At 41.4% G+C, this 19,097-nt stretch overlaps 1 protein-coding gene and 1 pseudogene across 50 annotated transcripts in view; one reads left to right on the plus strand and one right to left on the minus strand.

Moving 5' to 3' along the window:
- Nucleotides 1-19,097, plus strand: part of TTLL5 (tubulin tyrosine ligase like 5) — a 280,660-nt gene that overhangs the window by 152,700 nt on the left and 108,863 nt on the right. For 10 of the 50 annotated variants that reach the window (XM_070593637.1, XM_070593644.1, XM_070593636.1 and 7 more), the window contains one exon: nucleotides 1,587-1,927. The exons of the other annotated variants lie outside the window; for them this stretch is intronic. In XM_070593637.1, coding sequence (XP_070449738.1) covers nucleotides 1,587-1,620 — 34 coding nt within the window. In that variant the 3' untranslated portion in view covers nucleotides 1,621-1,927. Of the gene's footprint in view, nucleotides 1-1,586; nucleotides 1,928-19,097 lie in introns of those variants that run through there. 50 annotated transcript variants of the gene reach the window in all.
- LOC103555511 (small ribosomal subunit protein uS5 pseudogene) lies at nucleotides 11,727-12,567 on the minus strand (annotated as a pseudogene).

The raw sequence follows: 19,097 nt of genomic DNA on the forward strand, positions 1-19,097 counted from the left end.
ACTTTAGGGTCAGACAGAACCTGGTTTGCCTTACTGAGTATGTGACTGTGGACAAGTTACTTAGCTTTTCTGAGCCACAATTCCCTATCTGCTGAAAAATGCAGATAATAATACCTACCTCATTAAGTTATTAGAAGATTGAATTGAGTTGTGTGTGTGAAAGTAGCCGGTATAGTGCCTGGTTTTGGTGTAGGTTCTTGATAATATTTATTTCCCCTTCCAGAAAAAAAAGAGGAGAAACTTAAAATTGGACTTGCTTGGGATACAGTATTGCTACACCACTTACTGTCTTATCTAGTTTCGGGGAAACTGGCCCTTACCCGTGTGCATTGGGCTCCTGGGCCTGAGTTAGAGAGGCGGCTTCCCAGCTGAGGAAGGGAAGGCCTCAGAGTGGGGCCACAGGAGACTCTTCCTTTTGTTTGACCCCTTTGTGGAAGGGTGACTTCTTTCTACTCGCCAGGCCCTTCCTCTCTGCTATCTTCTTCTGAATGTTGAAATTTCCATTGCAGCCCGATGTTCCAGCCAGTAAACACTCAGATTTTCCATCCATCCCGGGGGTCGAGCTTTGGGAGAGCTTTTCTCTGGAGGAGTTTGGAGCTTATAATTTTGTACTTTATCCTGTTATATAAACAACACTCTCTAGCCAAAGAGCACAATCACAAAAAGAAACAACTTTTTGGGGGGCCTGAAAAGAAGAAAAGAAACTCTTTCACGTTCAAAGTTCTGGAGAAGTGATATTTCACTCCTTATTCTCCTTCCTTCTTTCCCGTAAAGTTTGCCTGACTTTCCTCCTCCTGAGTCTCAGCTCGCACCAGTCCTCCTTCTTTTGTAAAATATTTCTCTGGCACATGAGTGATAAAGGCCTTTACTTCTATCTGAAATTCCTCTGCTGCTTTTCTCACTCAGCCAGGCACATAACCTCTCAGGGGTTATGCTGTGTGTCAGTTCAAGCTCTGTGACAGATTCTACAGTTCCTCATTCACCAAGAGAGTTGAGTGCCATAGGTGTTTGTGCGAAGGCCAGAATGATTGGGCTTTTGCCTGTTGAAGGAATGTTAGTAAACTTAGGAAATGTGTCAAAAATAGCTAGCTGGACATCATACCAGGGCCTAGGCAAGGTAAGTTTGAGAACGTTTGGGCCTAGTATCAGGAGTGAAAGAAGTGGATCTTTTCTTATCTGCAATACAAATTGAAATGCAGCTTGCTTTGTGATTCGCCAGTGTAGCATTTTCCAGTTTAATCTGGCTGTTCCCCTCCCTCACAAAGTGTTAAAGATAAACCACCTTGCTTTTCCTTAGGATTAACACACACGCGTGCGTTCACACATGCATACACACACAGAATCATTGTTAGAGGCAAAACTCTATCTTATTTAACTGTTCGCTTTGTAATTTTATATCTATCCACAATTGATGATTATTTTGGTTTTAAGAGGCCTGAATGACAAAAATCTATGTACTAAGCTGAATGAGACTCCTTTTCTAGAATTAGGAAATTAGATCAGAGTTACTTATTTCATAATTCAGTTTAATTCTCACATGGTTTTTCTGTTGTCTTCTGTGTTTCCAAATTAACTCTGTTTACCAGCCTTAAAAGAGCTTGGAAAGAATCACAATGGTGAAGAAACACTCTGTCTTTCCTTCTGACTCCTGGAGAGAAACATCGATGATCCATTTTTAAAGCCTGCTTAATGTTGACTCAGCAAATTTAGAAGGACTACCAGCTGGCTTTCCCGAACCTTCAGCTGAAGACCCCATCCTACCCTGCTGCATATCTTTCTGCTGAGAGACTCTCAGCGTGTTACTGACCACGTACAACTGAGAAATCAATGCCTTACTTTTTAAATTTCTAGGATTTAAGAGGCTAAAAGGAAAACAACTCCCAGTGTCTATGTTTTATTAAAAGAATAGACTTGTAGCATCTGAAAAGGAGTAAAGGTTTTTTCGTCCTTGCAGCCATTTTGAGGAGCAAAGTTTTGGTGTAGGTTCTGGTTTTCATGTAGGTTCTCTTAGTCTCCTTTCCAGAAAAAAGAGAAACGTGACATTAGGCTTGCTTGGGATGTGGTATTGCCACAACACGTAGGTAGCACTAGTTCGGTTACCACTGAGCGTCACCCACGTGTGGTGTCATACAGTGTTACAGTGGGGAAGCAGTTAAACCTAATGACAGTACTGAGGTCTACATTATTTTTATTGTGAAATACGGTCTGTATGTTAAAATTTTTATTACAAACCATCAAAATACTCCTAAAGAAAGATAACCAAGAGAAGCAAAACTTAAAAGGTCGTTTAAATATGGTGTCAAATGTTCTTTGGGAGATGTGAGTAAGGCTGGAGTTGGGAGACAGGCAGTATATGAGAGCGTAGGAATTCAGAATGTCACATCCTATGTCAGGGTTGGGTGTTCATAATAAGTAACAGTAGAACTCTTGTCTTAATTGGACTCTTCTTATGCTTCAGAGGCGGTGAAGGCATGTTGTTTGGTTTTCATGAATTATCAGGCTAAGACTTGTATTAATTTAGCTTTAAAGCCAATAATCAATACGAGGTTTGGCCTGATTCTTAAAAATAAGTTTTATCATCTTTCTGTGATAAAAATGATATATGCGTGCATCTCAGTATGTGACTACAGTCTAGAAGGATTTAGGTGAGAATACCAGGCTTTCTGGCAGAGCTGGTAAAGAAACCATAAAGGGAGGTAATAAATGGCACGTACTTAAAGGCTAGAGGAAATCAAATTATGTTCTTCTGAAACTGGGCTGCACCAAGGAAAACTGAGTAGATGAAAGAATCTGCCTGTATTATTAGTGCTCTCAAATATCTCGCTAGCTGCTTGAACCCAACACTGACATTTGAAATACAAGCCCCCAAAAGAAAAGTTTTGTTACCTTTTCACCAAATATTTACTATATTGAAATATTTGAAAAAGAGGAAAGGTGAAACTGGTAATAAGTAATGTTCCAGCTGGGAAATGGCTTCATCTGGTAGTTGTTAAAACAATATTATCCCCGAAAAGTTCACACACATTTGCTGAATATCTCCTACATGCAAGGCACTGGGCTGAAGTCCAAAGGAGGTAGTGGACAGGGTCTCTACCCTCAAGGAGGAAAGTCAACAGTCATTTAAATTGTTAATGCAAGTACTGTAAAGTAGTATTGCTTAATTGTTGAATAAGAGGATTGTGCTGTAAGTGGGATGAGTTCAGAGGAGATAGTGATCCATGACTGGAGAAGGTGGCAAAAATGTCACAGAACAGAAAGGGGTGTGAGCTGAATCTGGAAGGGCACATGGGGCTTGGATAGGCAAAGAGGCTAACATTAATGAAGAGATAATTGCACATTTACTTTGTGCTTGACACTATGCGAGGATCTATGAGAGGATCAAAGAAATGTGACCCACACTCCTGCTGAGTTAGAGTTGACTCTTCAGCAGGGTAGTCTAGAGAATACTGCCCTGTATGTTTACTTGTTTTTTGTATGTGAAATACAAAGTGAGTGATTAAAAAGGGGCATATGGTTTGAGAAGGGTTCACAATTTAGAAAAGGTATAAAGATGGATGAAAAGATAGGGCTTTGCAAAGGAAGGGTTTAATCCACTCCTGGATTATGTACAGGCTACAGATAAGTGAAGGAAAAAAGATGAGGTACAAGGTGTCTAAGGCATGTTCAAGGGACAGTGAATGGGAACCAGTCTGGCTGAAGCAAAGTGTTTCTGTTAGAAATAATGTATTAGTCAAAACACGTTTGAGTTTCAAGTGATAGAAACTGAAATCAGCATGGCTCTAACTGTAAAGAAGATTTTTCACTTCATATAACTAAAAGGTCTAGAAGTTGGTTTGGGCCCTCACAAAGCATCATTAATCATACTTTCTGCCTTCCTCCAGTTCACAACTAAATTATAGAAAAAAATCAGACATAGCAAAATAGTGACTTTCTTACTGATAAGTATAATTTGGAGAATGCAGCTTGGGGCTATAGCACAACTGGGCTTCTCCCTCTCAAGTCTAAGTCTTTCTCATTGGTTTTATTTCCTCTAAAGATTTTCTTTATTGATATTTTCTTAATTTTGTTAATTAAAACAATTTTTAGGGAAGAAATAAAAAGATCTTCTAATGTACCACAAAACAAAAAGAAAAACAAAAAATAACTTGGGCTGATTTTCAAGATAAACACGTGCGTCTGGCCAATCTACCTTTCCAGTTTTATTCTTCACATGTTCAGCTCCAGCCAAACTCAGTGGATCAGAAATCAGTATATTTTCCCATCACTACGTTCTTGCATATACCATTCTATAGCACTTACCCTGTTAGCTTACTGTTTACTTACCGTCACTCGTTCACAAAAGTGTAGGTTGTCTTACTATTATATCCCAGTGCCTTGGTAAACAGTAGAACAAATATTAAATAAAAGAATGAATGAACACCCTGCTCCTCACCTACATTTTCACACATCCAAGCCCCTTTTTCCTACAGGGCTCAGCTCAACTCAGCCTTTCTGCGGTCTTTCCTGATCTCCCAAGCAGATGTCACGAGAATTTCTCTTCCTTCTATTCCTTCTCTACTGCACTCATGTTCCTCAAAGGTAAAGTTCAGAGGAAGCTCTGGCTAAGTGCATGATTTTAATTCCTAGAGGATGGATCTTTGTGACTCTTCCTATCCTGGTGAACCGAACACTAGGAAGAAAGTCGTGTTTCTTCTTCATTGTGTTTAGGGCTCACACACCCCTTTTCCCAAGTTATCAGGTCCTTACTGCTTTTTGGACCCTATTCAGTTCTTTATAGTTACCCAAAATTGAAAGTGCCCTGCAAGCAAAAGGCTCTCCCCAGTCTGGGCAGGGTGTGGGAGAAGAGGAAAAGGCAGAGAACCTTCCTTCTACCATTCTTCTCCCCAGTCCACCTAACCCACAGGAGTCTTAAGAGCTACTGCTAGAAGATACTTAAGAGTGAAGGGGCGTCTGCCATCTTTGACAGCCCAGCGTGGAATAGCTGTCTCTTTACTCCAGCCTTCTCTCATTGGTTGACTAATAAGTTGTAGTATTTGCTGAAAATGTGTTTCTGTGGTGTTTCAGCTTTTTGGTGTTCTTTATAGTTGTTCCTCTCTCCTCACTGTCCTTTGTTTGATAGACTTACTGGCATCTCCTACTTGAGTGGTTAGCATGGGGAATGTATAATGTCAGGCCACCATCTCCCTTCTCCAGGTTCTAATATCATCTATCTCTGCTATGACACTTAGCACTCCTCCTTATATTGTGATTGTTTATGTACTTGTCTTACCTCCCATATTAGATTGCAAGCTTTTTGAAGGCAGAGACCAAGTCTTACACATCTTTCTATCCTTATAGTTCCCTGTACAAAGTGCTCAGTAAATATTTGGTGAATAAGTGACTAGATCAATGCTGACCAATATGGTAGCCACAAGCCACGTGTGGATATTTAAATTTAAATTAATTAAAAGTAAATAAAATGAAAAATTCATTCCTCAGTCATACTAGCCACATTTCAAATACTCAGAAGCCAGTGTGGCTCGTGGCTACCATATTGGGCAGTGCAGGACTAGATGGTTGACCCAGAAGATGTGATAAAGACCCAAATTTGGTTAGTGGATTAAAAAAATACAAAGGAATGCGTTTCTAAGAAAGGCATATTCTTGATTATCCTCTTAGGCTCTTCTGTCGATGTCAGGCCTCTTTTGTTTAGAGCTAGAGATTTACCACAGATGCTGTTCTTGAACTAATTTGTGGTGCTAGGAGGTGCATATTCTAATGCCTTGGGAATCTCAAAAGCCCAGAGCTTCTGTGTTACAAGTCTCTAACCAATCAGATCTGAACTGACTGAGGGGTAGGGGCTTTTTAAGCAGATCAGGATTATCGTTTTATTTACTGAGATATGCCCATGGCTGAATACTGGGGAGAGGTCTCGCATCCCTACACTCTCCCAGCCCTCATCCCCCCACCTGCTTGGCTGGCAGCTCTGACTCGTTAATGGAGCTGCTATAGCCCTGGGGAACAGAGCCAAACATGCGGAAGTGGTTACGTGTACTAGCTCCCAGGGAAGCTGTGGCTAGCAGGGGGAGTGGGTGGGGTCCTGCTTGATGGCTTTTCAAAGAAGCCAAATCTTTGAAGTTTTGTTTTAGCAGCTGCCAGGTATGCTGTTTCAGCACTTCGCAGACTCTCTCACTGTGTTCTCATATCACATTTTTTCTTTACTATATGTGCATAGTATATACAATGGAGCTTGGATGTTGGGAGGGTAAATATAAAATTGTGAAGTAAGTTGCTAAACACAACCCTCTTGCTTTTTCTTTTTACTTTGACTCTGCTGTGAAATAGCCACTTTCATGCTCCCTCTTCCCTTTTCAGCTCTGACCCTTTCTGATCACCTGCCAAAGGAGAGGCTAACAGAGTCCTCTTCTATTTTGGGAAAGTAGTGAGTTTTTAAAACTGGAGCTCCTATGTTTCTCCCATGGATTGGGGCATCCCTCTGGGAATAGAACATCTCCCTTTTCCAAAAGGACAGATGATGCCACCCACCAAGCAACCCTGACACTTTGGTCTTGGAGTAAATTTCTTCAATGTAGATCTTGTTCACCATTGAATGCTCAGCATTTAGCACAATGTCAACGTAAATATTTGTTAAATGATTGCACTTGCAAGTGCTCTGCTGAAGGAGAGGGACTGGGTGGGAAGAGTGCCCTCTGGAACCACACTCGAGCTTCCTCTGCTTCCCTGCTTCCCTGCTTCCTAATCCCTTTCTCCGTCCCGTCCACAGTCACCTCACACCTTTTCCATCTACCCCCAAATTTGCTCCTTCCTCTGAACTCTACTCTTTTGGAGTATAGTCTATGCTCCCTTGTCTAATTATCTCTTATGCCTTCGTTCTTTCTCTCCTGAGATATAAGTCATTTAAATCCAAAGGCTGTATTTTATTCCTATACAGAGAAGCCTGGACCAGGGATGGGAAGACCCAGGTGCCAGTCTCAGGTCCACGTAGAACTTCTCACTTGGAGTAAATCCTTTGACAAGACGTCAGCCTAATTTGGCCATGTGGAAATGATGAAGCCTGGGCTGTTGTGGGAGTTTGATGAGCTCATGTGCGTGAACGTGCTTTGTAAACTTTAAAGTACTGCACATGATTAGGTATTTTCAATATTAATAACACTTCTCACTGTAAAATAGTAATGTTTGTTTATGCTGCTGATGATACACAGACTAATCTCTCCCAGAGTTGAAGTAAATCACAAGTTCAGTCCCACATTACTCAGCTTGGCACAGGTTTAAAGCGTTAAATGGTCCATTCCAGGCACTCTCTGTCATCACTTCTTTTTCAGTCTGCAGGTTCTTCCTTTCAGACCTGTGGGGTCATTGTTTTTGTTACTAGTCTCCCCCTTCTTCTCCCCTCAGGCCCAGGCTGAGCTCTCTGTTTTAACCCCCTCAGTTCTTGGAGAAGCAAGGTTGTCCCATCTCCTTTCCCACTTCGGGCTAGAATTGCCATCCTGGTGGACCCTTCTCTCCTCAGCATGGCCACCTGTCCCCTACAGCTCTGCCCATCAAGAGCACTGGGCCCCTTCATCGTTCTCCCCCGCCCAGCACTGCATCTTCATCAGCAGCACGGCTGGGGTCCCTTCCTGTTTCCCCCTCCCTGCTTTTCTGCCGGGCTGTCCCCTCAATCCCCGCTTTCCGTGTCATCTCCTCCTGCGTTGTCTTTCTTTCTCTGCGCTCAGACCTTTCTTCCAGAAAGGCTGCTCCCCCTTTGAAGACTCTTGTGTTTGGTGCTTCTCCACATGCCTGTCGCCCAGTCCCCATCACCTTAAGGCATCTCCTCAGAGAAAGTAGATAAACAAGCACTGCCAGTTTTCAGTGCTATCATATGGCTTGAGAAGGTCCAAATTCTTTTATTTTAGAATGTCTAAGATCTTACATTTAAATGTTGTAGCCTAGTGTTTGAGAGTCTGTGCTTTAGAGACAGACTAATTTGGATCCCTCCTTTTGTTAGCCGCTTACACTTGCTTGTTGCCTGGGGCAGGTTCTTTGAACCTACTCTCCTTATCTCTAAGTGAGCATGAAATGCCCCCTTTCTAGGGATGTTCTAAGGAGCAAATAAAAGCTAAATGACATAAGAAAAGCACTTTTATACAGTGCCTACCACAGAGTAAGTGCTCAGTAGGTGAGAATTAGTGTAAACATTTTCACTTCATCTATCGATATCCTGTTTTACAGGTATTAAAAATTGAGACCCAGAGAAGTTCAGTGGATTGTGCAAATTCTCGTGCCTACCTGGTGGTAAAGTAAGGACTGAAACCCAGGGCTTCTGATTCTCTGCTCAATGAAATTTTCATTTGATGGCTCTAACTCCTCTCACTTCTCCTCTAACTAGATTACAAACAGCAGACAAGCCCAAGTTGAGGTGTTGGCAGGTCATGGAAGCTGGTCAGACCTAGATCTTTTTTTTTTTTTTTACTGGAGGTTTCTTTTTTTAAATCAATTTATATGAGAATGTTAATCTTTTACTACATTTGCTTTCTATTTGTTTTTTATTTGTTTTAGTTTCCCTTCGGGTGGAACAAAGGACTGCCCCAGAGAGAGGAATCTTCATTTATTCATGTATTTGTTCTTTCAGCAAACATTGCATGAATGTGATGTTGCCAGGCTCTGGGTAGACAAAGACCAGAGTGATGAACTCATGGCCTTAATGGTTGGTCCAGTGGGTAAGAAAGAGTCACTGTGAAGAACAGTCACAGTACAAAAAGCATACCGATAAAAGGCATCTTGGGGCCTCAAGGAATAAGTTTTATCAGAGGAAGACCAGACTAGACTTTGCAAAGGATGGATTATTGTTTTTTAACTAAGTGAAAATGGCAGACTTGTGTGAAAGTGGAGATGCCTAGAAGAGCATCCCTGAGTGCAGTGTTAGGGGAGCATGGCGTGCGAGTAGGGAATGGCTGAGGATGAGATGGGAAAGTTAAAGTGCCTGATAGGCCATGCTAAGGGGGTTTTATCCCATTGTCTATTCTTTTAATTAATGTCAACTGAAGAAGTCAGGAAAATTGTTTCTTTGTTTGTTTTAACATTTCTGGGTCTTTATACTTAATATTTCCACTGTCTTTCCCTTCCCCATTCATATCTGGCAAATTCTTTTTGTCATTCCAGATCCAACCCAACTCTCACCCTTACTCTGTGCACCTTCTACCACCATCCCATGCAGAGGCAGCCTGCTTGCCATTACCTGTAGCGTTTACATTGTGTTATGATTAGATTTTCATGTTTTTCCTCTACCACCTCCTTTGAGGTCAAGACTTATACATCTTTATACTCCTGTCCCTTAGTGCAGTATCTGACACATAGTATCCACTAATTTAATGTTTGCTGAATGAATTTAAATACCTAGGTTCGTAATCACAGACCGGACTTCCCACCTGGACAGCTCTTTAACTAATGCCTGTTTTGGGCACCTGAAAAATTTAGACAGATCAAGTCAAGACTTTCTCTTTTAACCAGAGCCACAACTCAACATGCTTGCCTTCTTTAGGATCTGAGCTTCAGCTTCCTCTAGAAAGGAACCCTAACACTAAGCTGGTCAAAAACCTGCTATGGCAGCAGTTGTCACCCTTTTTGTGTTTGCAACACACTTCCACGTGTTAGAACTTTGCTCAGCACACTTGAAGGAAGTAAAAGACTCAAAAGAATACTCAACCCAGTGAATTACACCCGGTGGAATTAATATTAAAGAAGAGCAGTATCTCACAGGGTCCATTAAACTGCTGGAGGTGTCTTCCTCACTGGGTCATTCTTCAGAACTATGTGGCTATTTGAACAGTCTTATTTATTTATTGCCCTGACTAGACTCTAATATATTCACAAGGAGAAGTTTCTTCATATTCTAATAAACACACAGTCTGTATTTGGTGCCATCTTGGTGTTACATTTCCCCTCTTACATATTGCAAATATACCTTGCTCTTCTCCATGCAGCAGGATCCGGCCAGCTCAGCACCAGTCATCTGATAGACATGGCTGTAACGCTGTATTAAAATATATCAAACTTTACAAACTTGAGAAGTCTTCTCAGTACAGAACGGTTGAGAATCTCTCTCTTAAGGCTTTAGTGAAGCGATGCATTGTAGTCCAGCAGCAGACCATCATGATAATGCACCCTGATATATGCTGTGGTAGGATATCAAGCCACTTTGATATGATAATGTTTTAAAGCTAATTTTTCTTTTCTTTTAAAAGTTTGTTATCTAAGTAATTGCATTAGTCATCTAGCTGTAGAACAAATTATCTCAAAATTTAGTGGCTTAAAACAAACATTTGTTATCTCACTTTCTGTGGGTCATGAATTGAGGAGCAGCTTAATTGGGTGATTCTGGCTCAGGCTCTTTCATGAGGTTGCAGTTCAGATAGCAGCCACGAGGGCTGCAGTCGTCTGAAGGTTTGCCCCAGGCTGGAGGATGCGCTTCCGTGGTAGCTCACTCTCACGTGGATGCTGAGTTCATGCTGGACGTGGGCGGGAGGCCTCCGTTCCTCACCACGTGGACTTCTAGCAGCTGGGTTCCTCCAGAATGAATGACTCAAGAGAAAGACAGAAGCCGCAATGTCTTTTATGACCTAGCCTCAGAAGTCATATACCATTTAAAAAAAATTCTTTTTTAATTGTGGTAAAATACACATAACATAAAATTTACAGTTTTAAGTGTACAGTTCAGTAGCGTTAAGTACAGTGGTCCCCCCTTGTTTGGAGGGGGTACATTCCAAGACCCCCAGTGGATGCCTGAAACCACAGAGAGTACCGAACCATACATATACTGTGTTTTTTCCTATACATACCTACCTATGATAGTTTAATTTATAAATTAGACGCAGTAAGAGATTAACAACAATAACTAGTAATAAAACAGAACAATTATAACAATATTCTGTAACAAGATACTGTTAACAGACAGTTACTAAGTGACTAATAAGTGGGTATCATATACAGCATAGATACACTGGACAAAGGGATGATTCACGTCCTGGGCAGGACAGAGCAGGACAGCGCAGGATGGTGCAAGATTTCATCATGCTACTCAGAACAGCATACAATTTAAAACTTATGAATTGTTTATTTCTGGAATTTTCCATTTAATATTTTTGAACCACAGTTGACCGCGGGTGACTGAAACTGTGGAAAGTGAAACCACGGATAAGGGAGGGACGACTGTACATCACATTATTGTGCAACCATCACCACCATCTTCTTCCAGAACTTTTCATCTTTCAAAACTAAAACTCTGTGCCCTTTAAAAAATAACTCCCCATTCTCCCTCTCCCAGCCCCTGGCAACCACCATTCGACATTCTGTCTCTGTGAATTTGACTACTCTAGGTACCTCATATAAGTGGAATCATGCAGTGTTTGTCCTTTTGTGACTGACTTATTTCATTTAGCATAATATCTTCAAGCATCATCCGTGTTGTAATGTGTCAGAATTTCCTTCCATTCTAAAGCTGAATAATACTCCTTTGTATGGATATACCACATTTTGTTTATAGATTCATCTGTCAGTGGATGCTTGGGTTGCTTTTGCCTTTTGGCTGTTGTTAATATTGCTGTTAACATGGGTGTACAAATAGGTATTTGTGTCCCAGCTTTAAATTCTTTTGGGTATGTACCCAGACTAGAATTGTTGGATCATATGATAATTCTAATTTTTTTCCCACCTTAATTAATTCACTTTATTTTTCTTGTGTTAGTATGCTACATGGCGGCCTTAGCTGGAGCCTGGGTCCTCTGCACAGACTCTGGTATGGTCTGTGAATTCCTAATCAGGAGACTTGGTGAACATGGTCTCTTTCCAGAGATTGGGATGAGATAGCTATAGGTCTTCAAGATGGCATCAAAGGTGGCTTTGACAAGGTTGCCCAGGGTGGCAGTACAGCCCCTGGACAAGGTGTATCAGTTGTCAATACCAGCCATCTTCCTGGCAGCAGCTTCTTGGGCACAAGGGCCCAGACAATGCTAGTGCCTCTAGGGGCAAGGATGAGGCACGTCAGCACAGAGCCGCAGTGGCTGGTCACCTTGTGAAGGACAGTATAGGGCTTGCTGATCTTGTTGCCTGAGTAGCCACCCTGCATGGCAACAGTGGAGACCTTGGCCAGGGTGATGGCCCTGCAGATAGCAGTAGCTACCTCTTTGGAGCACTTATCCAGATTGAGATGGCCGTTGTAGTCCCTGATATTGATGAATACCTTGAACCTGGTCTGCTGGCCAATATGGGTCTGCTTTGGCACAGGCATAATCTTCAAGCTCACCCTTGAGGGTCTTCCCCGGGAAAAAGTCCAAGATCTCAGACTTCTTGATGGATGAGGAGAAAAGATAGAGTTCCTCCAGGGACGTGATTTTCGTGTCTATGACCAAGCGACCCAGCTTGGTGACAGGGAGCCACTTCTTGTCCTCGGCCTTGCCTCACTGAGCTCTGTGGCCTCGGCCCCAGCCTGAGCACCGCTGTGATCCCAGCCCCTGAAGCTACTGCCCAAACCTCTGTGAAAGCTGCTGTGGCTGCCTCCTGGCCTCCTGCTGCACCCACGTTGTCCACCATTTGTTTTCTAAGAGTAGAAGGACAATTCTGTTTTTAGTCTTTTGAGGAACCTCCATTCTGTTTTCCACGGTAACTGCACCATTTTACATTCCCACCAGCAGCACACAAGGGTTTCGGTTTCTCCACCTCGTCGCCAACACTTATTTTGTTTTTCGATAGTAGCCATCCTAATCAGTATGAGGTGATATCTCGTTGTGGTTTTGATTTGCATTTCCCTAATGATTAGTGATGTTGAGCGTCTTTTCATATGCTTGTTTGGTCATTTGTATATCTTGTTTAGAAAAATGCCTATTTAAGTCCTTTGCCCATGTTTAAATCAATTTTGGTTTTGTGTTGTTGAGTTTTAGGATTTCTCATATATTTTGGATATTAACCCCTTAGCAGATATAGGGTTTGCAAATGTTTTCTCTCATTCCATAGATGGCTTTCTACTCTGTTGATAGTGTCCTTTGATGCACAAGTTTTTAATTTTGACGAAGTAGAGTTTTTCTATTTTTTTCTTTTGTTGCCTGTGTCTTTGGTGTCATATCCAAGAAATCATCACCAAATGAAATGTCATGAAGCTTTTGCCCTATATTTTCTTCTAAAAGTTTTATTGTTTAGCTCTTATATTTAGGTCTTTCAAACACACTGTTGTTTTTGCAACATCCTATTGTTCACACAGGCCAGCTCTATTTAGTGTGGGAGGGGATTACACAAGACTATGAATACCAGGAGGTGGGCATCATCGGGGGCCAGCTTGAAGGCTGGTTCCCACAATAACTGAGGAACATAGCCTTAAAAGTTAGGTAATTCTATAAGGTTTATCATGAAAAGGGAAATCCCTTGCTCCTTCTCTTCTCTCTGCTACCCAACCTTAATTTCCACACCCCAGAGATAACTGCATTCAAATTCTTTGTCCAGCTGTTTCTTCTGTTATTTACCTTCTTATTTTTATTTATTTTTTTTTTAGTTTGTTATTTATTTTTGTTTTTTTTAAAGATTGGCACCTGGGCTAACAACTGTTGCCAATCTTTTTTTTTTTTTTTTTTTCCTGCTTTATCTCCCCAAACGCCCCCTATACGCAGTTGTATATCTTAGTTGCAGGTCCTTCTAGTTGTGGGATGTGGGACGCTGCCTCAACATGGCCTCACTAGCAGTGCTATGTCCGCGCCCAGGATCCGAACCCTGGGCCGCCGCAGCGGAGCACGCGAACTTAACCACTCAGCCACGGAGCCAGCCCCATATCTTCTTATTTTTAAATCATATGTTTTCTGCCATTTTTGGGCTTTTCATTTCATATATAATTTATTCTCTTCCTGTTGGAAGATGGAAGTTTAACATTCTTGTACTACCTCCTCCTGGCCCGCCCCAGCTGTGCACACACACACACACACGCGCGCGCGCACACACACACACACACACACACGCACTCTCGCAGTCACATTCCCTTCCTCCTGTCCTTGCAGTGGGCACATGGGACAGTTCTGGTATATCAGTGTTCACTGTTTTCAGTGTCACGACTATGCCTTTGGAAACTTTTGGGCTCCTTGGAGTCATCATTTCTTCTCTCCTATTCATCCATTTTTCTGTCATCCTGTCTGACTTTCTAGGGGATTCCCGTAATAATTTTTCTATACTGTCTATTTCCCTAAGTCTGACTTCCTACGTGGTGTGAAGTTGAGAAATATTGTGAGGGGCCGGTCCCATGGCACAGTGGTTAGGTTCACACTTTCTGCTTTGATGGCCCAAGGTTTGTCAGTTCGGATCCCAGGTGCAGACCTATGCACCACTTGTCAAGCCATGCTGTGGTAGGCGTCCCACATATAAAATAGAGGAAGATGGGCATGGTTGTTAGCTCAGGGCCAGTCTTCCTCAAAAAAAAAAAATATTCCGAGTTTCAAATTTCTTCCAATACAAGACCATTTGCACAGGGCTGCATCCAAGGGAAGAAAGAAAAAAAATACATATATATATAATTATAATAATTAACATAATATAATAATATATATAGTTATATATAATATATGTACTCTTATTTGCTATAGACAGATATTTATGTCTACTTTATAAAAATTAATTGTACAAGTGATACACACATGTAGCCACATCATAAAATAATCTAACAGAAATATTTACAGATTATGAGAAGATAAAATTCCCTCCTCAGAAGCAGCCACAGTTAAAAGATTGATTTGTATATTTTTCCATGTATTTTTCCATGATTTTTTTTCGTTCATAATGTTTCCATGTTTTTTCAGTTTGTTCTTATAAACTTACTTAGTTTCACCATTTTTTATTTATTTTAATTTAATCTTATTTTACCATTTAATGATTTTAATTTATTTTACCATTCTCCTATTAAAGAGCACTAAATGACATCCAATTTAGGCATCTGCACTGAATACTGTGTACATATATCTTTGTGCACATGTGCAAGTATTTCTGTAGGATGCATTCCAAGAAGTGGAATTTGTTGGATCAAATGAATTTTTATAGGTACTGTCAAATTGGCTGCTAGAAAGGCAATATTGGAGAGCTATAGCTCCAATCTGGAGGGTGTCCTTTCCCCACACCCTTGCCAACATTGCATAATATTGATCTTTCTCTGCTCTTCTGGACTATCATTTACCCTTTCATACAAATTCTCTCCTCTTTTGACTGATGATGAAATTAGGAATAGACTTGATCTTCGGATATATTGCTTGAGGGACGCTTTGCTTTAGGGCAGGAATATGACTGAGAGTGGGCTGAGGGGCAGAAGGAAAGGGTTCTCAGTGGCTCTTCCTTTCCTCATATCACTTCGGACTAGAAAGAAGCCCTGTGGGTCACCTGCTCTCCCCGCCATGGTGTAGGTGCTCTTCTCTCCTGGTTTTGTTTTTGACTGATTTCATCCGAGGAGGCTGACCCTCCCCCCTTCCTAAGTCATGAATAACCAGAAAAGTCACAGATCCCAGCAAACTGAGTGAAGGAAGCTTAAGGAAAATATTAAAAAGGAAGAAAAGTGTTTGATGTAGTTTTAATATAAAATGTGGAAAAAGTAAAAAAAGGGTGGGGGTTGGGGCAAGAAGGGAGGAGAGGAATTATTCACAGTAATGGGAACCAAATGTTGGCTGGGAACGCTGCAGCATTCTCACACTCTTCCTGTAAACCCAGCGGCTTTTCAAAGTGGTAATAATGGAGAGCCAACAGCACAGGACACGCCTTAACCCTTCCAGACCTGGACAGCTCCTTCCAGTCAGCTTCTCAGAGGTGGTGTCCACCTTGAGGAAGTCCTGGTGCGTGGAGAATGTCTGTGCCCCTCTGGCCATCATGGCGAAAAGAAGGAAAGTGAAGGCAAGTAGTAGAACAATAAGGGAACACCTGCTTGCTGAAACACCTCACAGTATGCCTCAATTTCTCTTTCTGCATTAGGCTTTGATATTGGACAATGAGCAGCCTGCTGGACCAATAGCCTACCAGGTTTGAGTGATGGCATCTTCTCTCCTTGCTGTCTAAAGGGAGACTTAAAGGGAGATGGGAACTCCCATGTGACAGACAGGCAGTCTCTCTCCATCAGTAACAATCTCACCACGTGAAAGCCCTCCATGGAGCCTGAAGTCCTCTTGGGGGCTGGTGTGGAAGCATATGTGCTCATCTGGAGGCTCAGGCCTCTGTTTCTCTTGGAAGTCCACTCCTGCCACTGTGGAACTGAGATATAAAGACTGTGTGGAGCTGAAGGGTGCTCCCTGACCTCATGCCTTTCAGGTGGTCAAGGACTTGCCTCTTGGCCTAGCCATGAATCTACCATAGGGAGAATGAAAAGGGGTGAAGGAATGAATGAAGCCCCTGGTTCAGCTGGCTCTTCACTTCCATCTAGATTTGGACTTTGTTCAGACGCCTTTGAAACTCCATTGTGCATAAGAAAGAAAAGAAACCTTATTTTTTACTTGAAATATTTACCATTTCAGAGGGGCAGCCCCTAAGTGTGGGGCAGTGGCCGCAATAGGGCAGGTGGCACTTCAGAACAGATGAGAGCTTAGACTCTTCGGGTAGCTGGGCAGGCCCCTTGACCCCTCCGCCCTCAGTTGTCTCTTCTGTAACATGAGGCATCGTTAGTCTCTACCTTCTCGGAATGTTACAGGTTTAAGTGAGTTAAAGCATGGAAAACATTTGGCACACTGCCAGGCGTCTTCTCTGAATCCATCATTATCCTCATATTGCCTACAGCTAAAACTGAAACATCTCTTTGGTTTTAAATGTTTTTAAAAATCCTCTTTGGGATAATTTTATAATTTTATGTTTTACATTTAAGTCTGCTGTCCATTTTGAATTGATTTTTGTGTGAAGTATGAGGTTTAGGTTGAGGATCATTTTTTGTGCCTGTGGACATACAGTTGCTCTAGCATCATGTGTTAACAAATGGCTTAAACAGGTTATCCTCCTCCATTGTGTGGAGTTTTCCAGCTTTGTCAACAATCAGCTGAGCATATTTGTGCAGGTCTTGGATGATTTTAGTCTTCCTAACAGAAGGGCTTATAGCAATAATAGTTTGTTAGGAAATCTTTAGCAAGGACTAGTTTAGGTTCTAATTTTCTGTTCTTCATTGTAACTCTGAAATCATAGATTTGGGTTCAAAAGCAGCTCCTTCACTTACTCTGTGAAGTAATATAATATAGTTAAACCTATATTATTTAATCTAAGCCTTGGTTTTCTCATCTCTAAAATGGGATAGAAATAATACCTTTCTCAGTGGGCTGCTGTGAAGACTAACCACGGTAAGGCATATAAATGCCTTAGCTTGAAGTTAGGCATTCAGAAAGCCCTCAAGCTAATGTTGGTGATGGTGCTGAGACTTGGTTGTCAACGTGCTTGGCCACCTTAAGCCATACTCTCTCATGCCCTTTGCCTTCCCCAAACCTTAACTTTCTCTTAGCTTTTTCATAAAGCTTCGTCATGAGCATGAGTGATTCTGATTAAAGCTGCTGTGCTATGCTTAGCTCAGAAGGCAGTTTGACCAGTAACGTTTCTATTTCTGAATATACGAGAGATCTGTGTCTTCCCAGCTTTAGAGTGTCTCTCCACCTTCCACCACCCCAACATTTAGCCACATTGGGTTTCCTATTGTTCCCTGCTCTTTTATATGCTCTTCCTTCTACCTGGAATGTCCTTTCCAGTTGTCAAATTGCTAGTCATCTTTTGAGACCATTTCCACTTTGCAGGCTTCCTTGATTTCCCCCACAGGAAGTTGGTCCCTCGCTCTTGTTTTTTAAAGCAAGTGTCCTGTTCCCAGCACCATGGCTTACAGAGATTGGGAACAGCAAAAGTTTTCTTCCTAACTTAAAAAAATACACATATTTTAAAAGTACCTAAATAAAATATATCAATATGTTTGGGCATTAATATTAAATGATAAAAGCAGGATAGTGTAATCACAATGTACTGGAAAAAGACTGGAAGGAAACATGCCAGAGTACTCAGCAGGGCTGTAAAATGGGACTGTGGGTGACTTTTTTCTCTTCCTTCACACTTTTCAGTTCTTATACATTTTCATAGTCAGCATGTATTAATTTTCAAATTGATGTTTATATTGTTTAAAGTACCCTACAAGTTGCTATTGATTCAGAAATATTTCTGCCTTATTTTGAAATGATAAAATTCTATTCTATTCTATTCTCTATTGTTAAAGAGAGAAACAAAAGGAAGGGAAGAGAAAGAGTGCCCAGCTCAGGCAAGATCTTGTTGCATGATTTATCCTATTTACTCCTGAAAACATGGCTGTAACATGGGTGTTGTTAGCCTCAAGTACAGATTATGAAATAGCCTTAGAGTTGTTGGCGTTTGAGTTCAGCACTCTGATGTAAAAGCTCATGCTCTTTTCACTACTTTGTCTTCCCTGCTTATAGCAGGGAGAGGAAAATCAGTACCTGTCTTTTCACAGTGGCATTCCAGGCTACTCTAGACCTATTTATCAATGACGATGATGTGCAAAGGAGAGGTGGAAATATTTCTGAAAATAAACTATCACTGGTGGGATATAAGAAACAATCTTCCTGTGAACAAAAGTGAAGAAAAATTTAGTAACTGGAGCGATATAGTTCAGCATTACAAATATCTTTACCATCGTCTGTGAATCTGTACAATTTTCTGCTTTCCCCAGACACCAATATCATGCTTTGTGTGTGGGCAGAAAACATCAATAGACTGAAGAAGCTCACTATAAGTATATGGCTTGTATTTACAATTTGGGTTAAATTTCTGCTTGCTTCGTATGCCTGCTCTTCTGGAATAAACTTAATTTCTTTCACAGATTTGAACCAGCAGGTCAGGCAGATTAGGATGGCTGCTTTTAATGGGGGAAATTCCATACAAGGGAAATTTCGTGACTCTGGGGGATAGAAATTGTGGGTGTTTTGGTCCTCTTGGTTTCTTACAATGGCCTGATCCTACAGGTGCTTGTCAACACGTCTTATACACATGATTTGTCATTTTAGCTGTGGTTTAGCAAACATACTGTTCAACAGCTATAGTGTTTTAGAAAGGAACCATCGCTTCTTAGCCTTTTGGCTAAG

This window comes from Equus przewalskii, chromosome 25 (genome assembly GCF_037783145.1).
Source record: "Equus przewalskii isolate Varuska chromosome 25, EquPr2, whole genome shotgun sequence".
NCBI lineage: Eukaryota > Metazoa > Chordata > Mammalia > Perissodactyla > Equidae > Equus > Equus przewalskii.